The 13,623-nt window shown below is 36.4% G+C and overlaps 1 protein-coding gene across 8 annotated transcripts in view; it reads left to right on the top strand.

Annotated features, from left to right (window-relative positions):
- The window catches only part of INTS10 (integrator complex subunit 10), a 62,159-nt gene extending 48,536 nt beyond the window's left edge, over positions 1-13,623 (top strand). For 6 of the 8 annotated variants that reach the window (XM_001373224.4, XM_007476425.3, XM_056813629.1 and 3 more), the window contains 4 exons: positions 2,562-2,641; positions 4,134-4,296; positions 6,572-6,665; positions 13,241-13,623. In XM_001373224.4, coding sequence (XP_001373261.2) covers positions 2,562-2,641; positions 4,134-4,296; positions 6,572-6,665; positions 13,241-13,397 — 494 coding nt within the window. In that variant the 3' untranslated portion in view covers positions 13,398-13,623. Of the gene's footprint in view, positions 1-2,561; positions 2,642-4,133; positions 4,297-6,571; positions 6,666-10,879; positions 10,958-13,240 lie in introns of all 8 variants that reach the window. The other 2 variants (XM_056813633.1, XM_056813632.1) reach the window with 1 other exon arrangement.

Below are 13,623 nucleotides of genomic sequence, written 5' to 3'. Positions count from 1 at the left end.
AAGGACAGAGAGGAGTGAGTGATGTGCCAGGGTCACTTTGGGGGCTAGCACTGCAGGAAAAGTGTCCTCTGTGGTCTCAGAAAGAGAAGAGCCTCCAGGGGAGTGGCTGAAGAAGAGGGGAAAAGTAGGAAGCCTTACTTTGGGGTTTCACTAATGAATACTTCTATGAGTGAAGAGAGATAAAGATTTTATACTGGATTGGCCCTATGGAATTTGGTATTTGAACAGGCTTCTTAACCTGAGGGGTATAGTTTAGTGGGGGAGGAGGAACCCTACCAGGGATAATGTCCTCTCTGATAACTGTAGTAATTTCTGTGTCATAGTGGATAAAGGAAATCCATAGGAAAAGCCCTAAAAGCAGTAGCAGAAAACACCTTAGAGGGGAAAGCCTAGAATGGATATTTTGGAAGCTTTGTGAGAAAGGTTGAAACCAGATAATTATATTGGTCATGAATCAGAAAATGAGGGTGTAGAGTAAATAGAAAGAGAAGTTGAATAATGAAGAGAGTGAAAGAAATCCTTTTTCAAAAAGGATGCAAACAGTTTTAAAACTAAGGATCAGGACTTGCTGAAGGGAAAGAGTAGAAGGGAAATCAGGAAAGAAGTGTGTGTGTGTGTGTGTGTGTGTGTGTGTGTGTGTGTGTGTGTGTGTGTGTGTGTGTAGGCAAATTAAATCAAGAGATAAAAAAGATGAGAAGAGGGAACAAGGGGTCGAGAAGATAGCCAATGGGAATGGATTAATATAAAAAGGTTAAAATAATGGAATAATATTGTGTTTGCTTCAGAAGAGGGAAGTTGGAGCTGAAAAATCTCATACGTAGACAAATTAGCACATCTAGGATAAGAAAGGAAGTGGTCAAATGGGAAAATAATCTTCGCATAAGATTTCTCTCATAAGATTTTTATATCCATGACATATAAACAATTAGTAGATATATGTATATATAAAATTCTAATAGACATTCCCCAGTACATAAATGACAAAAGGATATGAACCAACAGTTCTCAAAAGAGGAATTGCAAAGTATTTTCAGTCATATGAAAGAATGTGCCAGATCACTAATAATAAGAAAAATAAATACAAGTCCAGACATGCCTGAGGTTTCACCTTATACTTTGCAAATTGGCAAAAATTACCAAAGAATGGGAATAGCCTTTGTCGGAGGGGTTATAGAAAATTAATATATTATTGGTAGAGCTATGAAATAGTATAATCATTTTGGAAAACTATTTGGAATTGTACCATTAAAGCAATTAATATATCTATACCCTTTGAGCTACAGATTCCATTAATGGGCTTCTACAAACCCAGAGAAGCCATCAATAAGAAAAAAGTTCTCAAATGCCCCAGAATATTTATAGCAGCATTTTTTTTGTGATAGCTAAGTGCTGGAAACAAAGTAGATGCCCATCAGTTGGGGAAAGCTAAACAAACTGTGGAATAAAAAGTAATGGAATATACTCCTGTGCTGTAAGAAATGATGCATGTGATGAATCCAGAGAAACATGGAAAGTCTAATATGAACTGATGCACAGTAAAGTAAGCAGAACCAAGACAGTACAACTAGTAACTACAGCAATGTAAATGGAAAGAGCAATGGCATACCCAGCGACTCAAAAGTAAATTTAAGGGGGCAACTGAGTGGTTCAGTGGGTTGAGAGCCAGGCCTAGAGACGGGAGGTCCTAGGTTCAAATCTGGCCTCAGACACTTCCCAGCTATGTGATCCTGGGCAAGTTACTTGACCCCCATTGCCTAGCCCTTACCACTCTTCTGCCTTGGAGCCAATACATAGTATTGGCTCCAAGATGGAAGGTAAGGGTTTTATAAAAAAAAAAAAAGTAAAATTAACAAAAGTATACAGATCAAGTGGAACTCAGTGAAAAGATATGAGAATACATCCCCAATCTTACCCCTACTTGGAGGAGTGGGAGGTCCATAAGTGTCAGGCATTATGCATGTTTTCAGACTTTTTCAATATATCAATCAGTTGTAATAACTTTTTTTCCTCTTCAAAAAAATACTGTCTCATGATATGGCTCTCTGAAGAGGGAGAGAGGGAAGAATACATGTATGGGTTACTGTGGTAATGTAAAATACAAAAAATAGCAGTAATCACCTTTTTTTAAGCCAGAAAAATGTCTATATGTTCTAAAGTCGTTAAAGCAGTTATTTATACTGAAATATACTATTGGCCATCTCTTAGGCTAACTTTTTTATTACTGCTTCATCCTTCCTATTTCGGTATGCCAAGTAAATAGCTCATTAACAATTCCATCAGAATTTGGGATCGAGGAGAAAAGGAAATAAAATTTCTTGCTGCTTGCAAATCTTTTTTTTTTTTTAATTTAAAACTATACCCCTATTAAAAGGCTTAGATGGGACCAAAATTGGTTTTTTAATTGTCCCTGGAGTTTGGTTATCAGTCCCCTATTACTGTACATAGTAAAGAGGTATATATTCTTGGATTTGTGACCTCTCGTTTTTTTAACTGAGAATATTAAATTTTTGCGTCTGTAAAGTTGCCTTTGTTGAAACTAACAAATGCATTTTTTTTTGAAGGATCAGATCTGAAGCTTCTGCCTTGTACTAATAAGGCTATTATGCCTTATTGCCTCCATTTAATGTTAGCCTGTTTTAAGGTAAGCCTATAGGTATTCATCAGGATTCTTAATTAATTTAAACTACTTTCAAGAATTTTTTATTTTTAAATCAATAGAACAAATGCATCCTCTAGCATTTAATTACATGAGTTTTTATTCAGTTACATATATACAAAGAAGATCCTTTCTACAAGGAAGAAATAATTTTCTTCCAAAGATTTTTATGTGTATATCTATTTAGTGAAATGTTGCACTTTCTAAATAAGTAATGTGCTTTTTCATATTATAATTTGATGGGTCTTTTTCCCCTCCTAGAATGCTATATCTGGTAGAAATTTTAGGGATCATCTATTCTGAATCCTTCACCTCCAAAACAAGAAGAAATAAATGCCATAGGAATAAGTGACCTGACCTAAATAGTGAATGACAGCATCAAAATTTCTGTTATTTGCTCAATGGCACTTTAATTGGTAAAGCTAGTTCCAGAGCAAAGGCTCCTGTCCAGAGCCTTGAATTACCAGATTAATAATAATTTAATACTCTGGTCAGATGGTGAAAGTCATAAACAGTAACTTTATGTATTATAACTACCCTGATTTGCAAGCACAATCTTCTGAGAGAAAGACCTACCACCAGTCCTAGACTTTGAAGGCCTGCCTGTTGGAGGACAGTTGGGAGTCCTGGAATTAAGTCTTAGTTCTCCCACTACTGATACTTTCTCATTTTTTAGTTAATCACTTTACTTTTCACAGGACCACATTTTTCTTGCCTTCCATTAAGCCCCTCCTAGCTCAGATATTCAGGTTGTAACTTCATGCATCTTTAGGTTGATAGAATCTATTTTCATTAGTTATGATCTTCTTAAGGGCAAGAACTTGTCTTTTGCCTCTTTTTGTATCCCCAGCCCCTAGCAGTGGCTGAAACATAGGTGTTTAAATGTTTATTGGCTCACAGGCTGACTTCCTAACACAAACTTCCTGCTTTGTTTCTAAATGTCATTTCTATGATAAAGGTAGATTTTTTTTTTTTTAGAAAATACATATGGACTACCATCAGTAGATCATGGCCATGTACAATGTCTATATTTTTATGGATGAACTAGAAATGAAAAAATGCATATCATATTTTTGGTGGGTTTTTTAGATAAATTATTAAACTATTCATTATTGAGTTCACTGTGCTATTTGTTTTCAAATAGGGTGTTGTTTTTAGTAGATTTTTCTTCCTTTCACAATTTTGTGGAGATGTGTAACAAGACAGAACCTCTCCTTTAATGTTCTGATGGAGAGTCCTCTAAAGTTCTTCTGTGAGTAGGAAAAGTTAAAGTGTTTCAGTCTCATTGTACAACTTAAATGGATTCTGTTCAGTTCATACGTAAGTAGAAGTATACTGTCTTGTTCCCAAATACTCTGTAGGTACCTTATCATACAGTTTACAGTATGAAACAAGGGTACATTAAGATGGTACTTTTTTTAATGACTTCATGTACTTTTTTTCCTTTTTTGATTTGGTAAAAATCCTTGTCTTACAGTTACGAGCTTTCACAGATAACAGGGATGATATGGCACTGGGTCATGTAATCGTGTTGCTTCAGCAAGAGTGGCCACGTGGAGAGAACCTGTTTTTGAAAGCTGTCAATAAAATTTGTCAGCAAGGCAACTTTCAGTATGAGAATTTTTTCAACTATGTTACAAGTATCCTTTTTTTAGACTAAAGAGCCTGCTTTGCCAGTTTTTATATCCCTTTTCAAGAATGACTTTGTATAGTGTGTTTAATTTCCTTTTTTTAATTTTGTTTTATACAACCAGTTGAATACTAGAGAAGATAAAAAGGATGTTCCTTCCTCTCATGGAGCTTACAGCCCAGTATAGGAAATGACAGTTTAATGTAACCAAAATACAAAAGAGAATGTGATCATTGAATTAAAAAGGAGCAATTATTTATGGAACATTAGAAAAGACTACATGGAAGAAGTGGTAGGTGAACTGGGTTTTGAAGAATGCAGAGGAACTTAAAAAGTAGAGATAAAAAGGAAAGCATTAAAGGCTCAAAGAACAGCATGCACAAAAAGCAGGGAAGTAATGTGAGGAATGTGAGAGAAGCAGTAAAGGGTATCACAGCAATGATGCAACGGTCATCTTTTAATAAGAAGTATCAGTACTCTTTGCTCACATCCTTAGATAATGTGTAGTCTGAGTGCAAGCACCACAGCCAGCCCATGCTCTTCCCAGTGACTGCTTTCAATCAAGGAAGGGCTCTCTTCCTTGCATCTAGCCACAATTTGCCAATTTTGTCATTTGCTAGGATATTGGCTCTCCTTGGAATGTAATTAATTGTTTCATCCTCTGGCACCCGTTTCTGACACAGAGTATCCATCCCCTAGCAGATGTTGACAAACTACTCATCATTCTTTTCTTCAATAGATACTGCATTTTTTGCATTACAGTTGTTATTTGTGAGCTTTTTAAACTTGAAGTCATTCATTCAAGCAGCAAACATTTACTAAACTTCTACTATGTGCTAGGCCTGAGCTGGATATAACTTTCTCAAAAGTTACCAGAGTTCTCTTAATTGCTAAATCTGATGGTCTTTTCTCAATTGATCTGTTGCATCTAATACTGTTAAGCACCCTTTTCCTGGTTACTCTCTCTTCATCATTTTCCATGGGTTTATCATCATCTCTATTCAGATGATTCATACGGATAGGTTCAGCCCTAGGCTCTCTCCTGACCTTGCATTTCACACTATCATCTGCCTATTAGATTTTTCAAACCAAATATTCTAGACACATCTCAAACTAAACAGGTACAAAACTGAACTCAGCTTTCTTCTCTTTCAGATTTCCTATCTTTACTCTCCCTGGCTTATAACTTCAACATTATCCTCACCTCCTCTCTTTCCTCATTAATTCAGTTGCCAATCTTGCCATTTCTAAGTGTACATGTCTTGCATCAGACCATTTCATCCCACTTATAGAGCTACCTCCATAGTTCAGGTCCTCATCACCTCTCACTTACATGATTGTTAATTGTTCTCCCTGCCTCAAGTCCATCCTAGCTGCCAAAGGGGTTTTTCCTTAGGCATAGATCTGAACTTGGAACTCCACTGTTCAACTCCATTGGCTTCCTGTTGCCTCTGTGATCAAATATAAACTCCTCTGTTTAGATTTGAAAGCTATAAAACTTGGCCCCAATTCTCTTCTCACCTAGGAATATAGCTTGAAGGAATGTCAATGTTAGGTGAGAATTTTCAAGAAGATGGGAGGCTTGTGTATATTTTTAGGTGAAGGAATCCAATGAGAAGATGATAGAAAGAGATAATAATTGAAGGTGCAGACTTCCAGAGGAGAGCTGAAGGGATGGTCTTAGTAAAAAATACTGCATATTTTTAAAGTTATATTTTAATTTTTTCACTAAACAAAAATCAGTTTTTTTCACTCTCCCTCCAATACACTCCCTCCCCATGGAAGATAGGGGAGGAAACTTATAACAAATATACAGTCAAGCAAAATAAATGTCTTTGTTGGCCGTGTCTAAAAAAAATGTATGTCTAATCCCACACCTTGAGTCAATCACCTCTCTGTCAGGAAGTAGGTAGCATGAGAATCATAACCTCTTCAGAGACTGGTATAAAGGATAAGAAAGTGGGGAAATGATAAATGATCCTTTAAGTATGGAGTTGGGGGGGGGGGAGGTACATGTAACAGCCTCTCTTTAGTAAAGGAGGAGGCAAGGTCTTCTATTTGAGGGATTTTAAAGGAGTGAAGGTTAGTCTCCTACTAAAGAAATTGGCTATTTAATTATTACATTTAGAGAAATAGGTTTTTCAAGTATCCTTTGGCTTTGACCTTGTCATTTCTTCCTCAAAGGTTTAGTACTTCTTTATCCATTAGCTGCTTGGAGAGCTAACTTATTATTGCTTATGCCATATGCAAAAGTTTGGTGGTGAACCCTGAACCTAGGCCTACAGATATAGACATGCTGGAGGAATTTGCCTATTTGAGGACCCAGGAAGGTGGGAAAATCCACTTGGAATTACTGCCCAATCAAGGAATGTTGATCAAGTAAGTAACATTAATTCCATTTTAGAATTTTAAATGTTTTTTGCTTAAGGCTTTATGTAACAAATTACTGCTTTTGGTTGTTTGTGTGTATATTTGTGGGAAATATGTTTATGATAATATATTTCTAATACCTTTTAAAAAGATAGAAGTCCAGGCCTGGATCTCAGCTTCTATGAAAAGAATTCGGTTTGAGATACATTTGAAAGGCATAAGCTTTTGCAGTTGACCTTCTCTACATTTCTAATGTTAACATTCACTATTTTAATGGTGTTGCTTCTGTCATTTTTGAGAAAACTTTCACTACAGAAAAGTCTTATTTGTGTTTTTTTTATTTTTGCTTTCTTAATTTTTCTTAAATTTACAGAATTAATCATGAAATTTATAAACCTTTAGAGCTGGAAGGGTACTTAGAGGTCGTCTAGTCTACCCCTCTTGTTTTACAAATGGCCCATGAGGAAAAGTGGCTTGTTCAAGGTGACACACAGGTAATAAGTAAAGGGGCTAGAAGTGAAACTAAGATCTTTTCACTTTTGCCACTAGGCCAAATGAGGCATCTACTTTTTTTTTTTTAATGGGAAAAATGTTTTGCTTCTCTTCAGTAGAGGCAAAAGCCCCCAAAGAGTAAGCAACTCTGTCATAGTTACAAGTTGTACTTAAATGGAATGTTTTAATTAGTCAGTAAGCTAGCATTTATTAAACTCCTACTATATACCAGCACTGCACTAAGTACTCTTACCTCTTTTGTAGTACTAACTAAATAATTAAACCTGGCACCTCCTGGAGAAATTAAAATCTTATTAGATTTAGTCTCTTCAATTAATCAAATGTTTGTGGATGTGAAGGAAACACACCAATAGACATACTACTTTTTTTTAACCTACCACAATCAAAAGCAACCCTTAGAATCATTGAATAACTCATGGAACTTCCTCTATTGGGTAGCTTAGTACTAATTCTAGTTTGAATAATTGTGCCTTCTGGGCTTTGACCCGTTCACCTAATATGTTCTCTTATTATTTTTTGTTTTCACTTTTCCCAATGGTCAGTATTATGGTCATCTCAAGAAAGTGAGTTCTCAGTTAACATAGATTGAAAGGGATTAAATTACTGACTGGTCAAGATGCTTTTCCTTTCCACTGTGGAATAAATGGGTTCCCAGTTAACAGAAAGATAGACTTTCCCCCTCTTCTTTCCCCTCTTCCCAGATTACCTATTCCTAATTTCTCAGGAATTGAGAATGGAAAAGAAATGTTGTCTCTGGAACCTAAGCCCGCTGAGTAATTGGAAGATGGCAAACTTTCTAGCAGTATCTATGCCTAACTTCCCCTCCCCACACTTATCAGTGATGAAAGAAGAGTAGAGGTTTGCAAAGAAAGGTAGTGGAAGGTACAAAGAATTAGTAAGAATTAAAGGAAAGATTGTAAAATAGACATTGCAGTTGATTTTTGACTCTGATCCTCTTGATGCTAGGAAAGCCTCTCCCAGTGGCAGATGTTTACAAATAAAGGCTATTGTTTTGATTTGGGTGATAGGAAACCACAACTGTAAGTTTTCAATGTGATTTCCTTTCCAGATTATAATGAAGCACACACAAAGACAAACTTGTCATTTAAGCAGAATCAGGCTTTCTGAAGTTAGGAGCAAATATTTATACCAATGATCCATTTATTATAGACAGTGCTTAATTATCACTAAAAATGGGACCAAAGTATAGATTATTTTAAAAAGAAAGAAATTAATCCCTAAACCTCATTTTAATTATTTGCTTTAACCTTGTCAAGTCAACAAGCATTTATTAAGTACCCACTATCTGCTAGGCACTGTGCCAAGCACTAAGGGATACAAAGAAAAGCAAAAGACAATCCCTGATCTCAAGGAGCTTACAATCAAATGGAACAAAATACCACATAGACACCATGATGTAGATATGAGAAATTATCTCAGAAGGAAGGCATTAAAGGGGATCTGGAAAGGCTTCTTGTAGTAAACAAGATTTTAGCTAAGAGCTCAAAGAAACCAAGAAGCATCGGAGACAACCAGGGAAAATCCTCAGAGTTGGAAGATGTAGTGTCTTGTACAAGGAATAGCCAGGTGGCCCACCAAAATGTTTTCCCCACTAATTTATTCAAGCTGAACAAACCAAAGTGACATGGATGATGTGCTAGACTACAACCATTCAAGAAGGGAAACTCAAGGCTCAGTCAGACCCAGAGAGGATAATCCCAAGGATTATGTGGATAAATTACTCATCTCTATTCCTAACCCTTTAGCAGAATCAAGACAGCTACTATTTACATAGCACTTTAAGATTTGTAAAATGTTTTATGAATATATTCACAGTTAATCCTCACCATAAGCCTGTGAGGTTCATGTTATTTTTATCTCCATTTTACAGATGAAGAAATAAAGATTCAGAAGGTCTAAGATGCATGCTCATGGTCATATAACCCATTCATGACAGAAATGGGATTCAAACAGATGTTTACTGGTGCCAAGTCTGGTATCCTTTCCAAGATACCATTCTTCATTTTTAGAACAATTTTCATAAACTCCTGCAAACTAGGTCTTGGTTTCAGCCCTCCAAAACAATTAAACAGCAAGTTACCAGAATTGGAGGCAGAACTGGGGAGCACTAGCCTAATACTTCTGGAAACTTTACCTAATGGGTAAAGTTTACATGATGGGCTTTGCTTAAAATACTTGGTATAGTTCTGAAGTCATTCTGAAATCTGTATATATGGGGAGGAAGAACATGTGAGACAATAAGGAAGTTATAAAGTTAGGCACCTGAATAAAAATATCCATAAAAATGAACATTAACTTCCTTTGAATTACAAAATTATTTCAAAAAGCTATTCCACACCTAGAGAGTACTGTGATTAAAAGGAAAAAAAAGATGGTAATAAAAGACTTGCAGTAAACCGTGCAGCCTGTCTTTTAGGTCAGTTCTCTATAAACTCCAAGGAAATGAGATATGGAAATATGAGTACTCTCTTGGCAGAAAACACCCAGTTTGTTCAGGTGCTTTAAGCTAAATGAGAAAAATTCCACCCTTAAGAGTAGATAAGAGGTCATTACAAAAATATGTAGGCCACAAATGGATTGGATCCAGTTACATTACTGGACTTTTTTTTAGTTGTCTTCTTGCATTACATTCAGAAGCTCTAGGGTTGTCAGTATTGAATAAATAACATACATTTCAATTATACTGCTTGTGCTGTCTACCGCATAGGACATTTTGTTCTCTCCTCTCCACTTATAGGACTGTCAGAGCTATTGCAGATGTCGACAAAAAAAATTTGATGAAATAAGTCCAAAAAAGACATGACATGATTCCCCAAACCAGAAAAAGATAATCTTTTTATTCTTAGAGCAGGAGTTCTTAACTTTTTTGGTCAAGGGACTACCTTTGGCAACCTAGTGCAGCCACTTTATGGACCCCTTTTTAGAATAATCTTTGTTGCCTACATTCACAAATGAAACACTACATTTCAGTTACAAACTAGTGAAAATAGAGGTGATTTTTTTCTCCCTACCTAAATTCACAGACAGATTCTGTGACACTGTGGACCCCAAGTTAAGAATCCATGGTTTAAAGGGTTTGCTTTTACAGATTTGGTGAGATTTTTCATGTTAAATGTCTGCCATCCTTTTTTTAGTTGAATCAGACTAGAATGAAATAGGCAATATCGGTGTTTTTATACTTTCTTTCAGTGGAATACTATGTGGTATGCTATGATGTGATCTCTCGATGCAATATTTCCTAAGAGAAACTTACCTAATTGCATTCAGAGGAGTTTGTCAGGGTATACTTCTGGACTTTGGGAGAAAAAGGATGGATGGATAGATGAATTTTAAAATTACCTTTTTAAATGTATAGTTCCTGTCCACTACAAATTCATCATTCTCGGCTTCCTCACTGCTCTCTTTGGACACCATTCCTCTAGTGAGACCAGTTCTAGTCATATTCTAAGAATGACCTGGACGTTTACACCATCATTGGGCTTCATAAAAGTAGATTGTGGCTTCTTCCCTTCTTTCCCCTTCAGCACATAGTTGGACTAAGGTGGTTGTTGGAGGTTTTAAAAGGGGGAAAAAAAAAAGCTCGCATACAGTCTCCTTCCAGCTCTCTCTTGTATTTTCTCTGGAGTGTTTTACAGTACAGGGTGAGTCGGTGTGGGTGTTTGAATGCTGCTGTTTGCTGTTTTTTAAAGGCCTTCTAGCCCTCCCCTGGGGTTACTGCAGCAGGAATTCATACCTGTACTACAGCCCAGCATACAGACTGCTGACAGGTACCAAGTGGGAAAAAACACACCTGCTCATAGTGTGCTGTTTCGTCCACATGTCGTACTGCCCATGGTTTTCAGCTCTCTGTTACCCGGTGCCCTCATCCATGCTTTTCTTTTTATTTATTCTGCATTCCTCGGCAAACCATCTGGTTGTACTATTGTAACATTTCTTATTTTTATCCATAAGTTGACAGTGTGTGTGTGTTCAATTTAATATTCACCACCAAATTAAAACTGAAGATTATATGAAACTGTTATTAGATTTGAACTAGTTTAAGTGCTACTCTAAGACTCCATCCTTTTTTAAATGACAAGTTCCTTTTCCCAAGTATAGGTAAAAACACCAGACTTTTGTTTTAGCTGCAGTTTTAGTCTTTTTTTCCATGATCCTCATCTAAATAGAGCTCATAGATTCAGAGCTAGAAAAGAGCTTACAAGCCTTCTAGTCTAATTCACTTATTTTACAGAATTTGAAATGAAGCCAAAGAGGTTAAATGATTTGCCCTGAGGTAGCATAGGATTTGAATCCAGGTTTTCTAAGTCTAAATTCAGTACTCTTTTTAGTAGGCTGGATTTCTGCATTTTTTTCTTGCCATTGCCAATTTCATTATAGTAGGCTATCTTCCTAATTTAAAAGCAGTGAATAGGACAGAATGTTATAGACTTATCATTACCTACATTTTCTAGCAATGGGCATAAATTTGTTCTGTGCCACCCATATATTTGCCTTGTTACTATTAGAATCAATATTTTTCCAAAGCTGTAATGTTTTAAAATCAGCCTGCAGGGGGCAACTAGGTAGTATGGTAGAAGAGCCCCAGGCCTGGAGTCTGGAGAACCTGGTTTCAAATATGGCCTCTGACAATTCCTGGCTGTGTGACCCTGGGCAAGTTACTTAACTCTGATTGTCTAGCCCTTGCTATTCTTTTGTCTTCTGGGACAGAAAGTAAGGGTTTTTTAAAAAAGGTCAGGCTGCAGTTAGCAGTCTTGGCACTGGAACAAAATTTTTCTTGATGCAAAGTTAACTGACCAATAGAGGAATAGAACCCTTGACTTTGATCTCCTTAGTACTGTACCCCAGTCAGACTCAATTGCCAGGCCTCACTCAAGATACCTTGAATAGAACAGCACACTTTCTCTTTGGAACCAATTTAGAAATAGGTCTCATTTAATTGTGCCACAAACTTCCTACTATGAAACTGCTTTTCTGAAGCTTGTAATTTAAGGCTTTCTGCTTAAGTTGCAGGGACTTTTGATTGTGGCCTTTACACCATTTGTTACTATAGCTGAAGTTATTTTTACTTTATTTCAGAGAATAGAAATAGTTTATAAGTAGTTTTCAGTTTTTAGGGCTTCAAATGCATAGATTCAAAACATTCTATATCACTTTTATAGTAATGGAATAAAGATAGCTTTTTGCTTGAATTTATCTAAACCTCTACTGAGTGAACTAGTGGTTAGGACTTATTTCCCCCATAGTTGTTGATTCCTATTCATTTATTTTATTCATTGGTAAGAATTCATTTTATGAATTTCTTCTGTTCTTTCTCTTCTTATTTAAGGGTCTTTTGATATGCTCGTGATGGCATCCTAAAATGTTACACCACCTCAAACTTTTTCTGTTCATCTCCACCCCCAAGACTTCCTAAATGCCAAATCTGTGGCAGTTTTGTGAAAGATTTGTGAGATCTTCTGCCACACCATTGAGTTACCTAGCCTGCCACTCCCTGCTTGGTTTTTGCTCAGAGTCTTCAACCTCTTTGCCAATTGTTATTTCTTTTCCAAAATGGACTAAAATCTGGAGGGTTCCTTTACCTGGTATTTTTAGGGAGCCACTCCCCTGACGGCTCACTGTTCATTGAGCTGCCACAGATGACCCTGAGGGCTTTGCACAGTTAAGGAGGATCTCTTCCTGTTGGACTCCTGAGCCTCAATTGTTTAGAAGGAGTAGTAGCAGCAGGAGACAAGGATTCAGAAACAAACAAGGCTAAATTTAACCAGTCAAATGTTCCTGTATCTTTTTTATAGGAGGAAAATGGTGAAGATAACTTTTGAAGATGCCCATCTATTTTAAAAACTGGGGGGAGTGTTTTATTTTGTATTGTTTTCTTTTGTTTTTGTTTTGTTTTGTTTTTTCCCAAGGAAAATCTTTTTATTTTTCTTTTACTGGCATACTCTTAAATAGAAGACAGATTTATGTCTTAGACTCTATCCTGCAGGATTAATATGGTTTCTGGGCCAGGTGATAATCCTGTTTTCTCTTTGTTTTCCTGTTGCTGACTTCAGGCACCACACAGTAACCAGGGGTATCACCAAAGGTGTAAAAGAAGATTTCCGCCTGGCTATGGAACGCCAGGTATCCCGCTGTGGTGAGAATTTGATGGTCGTACTTCATAGGTTCTGCATTAATGAGAAAATCTTGCTGCTTCAGGCTCTGGCCTAAATGAAATGATTCCCATGAGCACAGTTTTCTTTACTAGAAGTTGTGATCAATAATAGTGAGGCTTTATGACTGAAAAGAAATCATCTGAATGCTAACTTTAGTTGCTTTTAATGTGGAATACAAAAGTCTAAGAAGGTATTTCTATTTTTAAATGTCATTTTTTGTAACTTTTATAAAAGGAGAGTGAAATCATTTTGTAAATAAAAACCATCCTTAAAAAACTTAA

This window comes from Monodelphis domestica, chromosome 1 (assembly GCF_027887165.1).
Source record: "Monodelphis domestica isolate mMonDom1 chromosome 1, mMonDom1.pri, whole genome shotgun sequence".
Classification (NCBI taxonomy): Eukaryota; Metazoa; Chordata; class Mammalia; order Didelphimorphia; family Didelphidae; genus Monodelphis; species Monodelphis domestica.
This window is presented reverse-complemented; position numbering and strand designations above follow the sequence as displayed.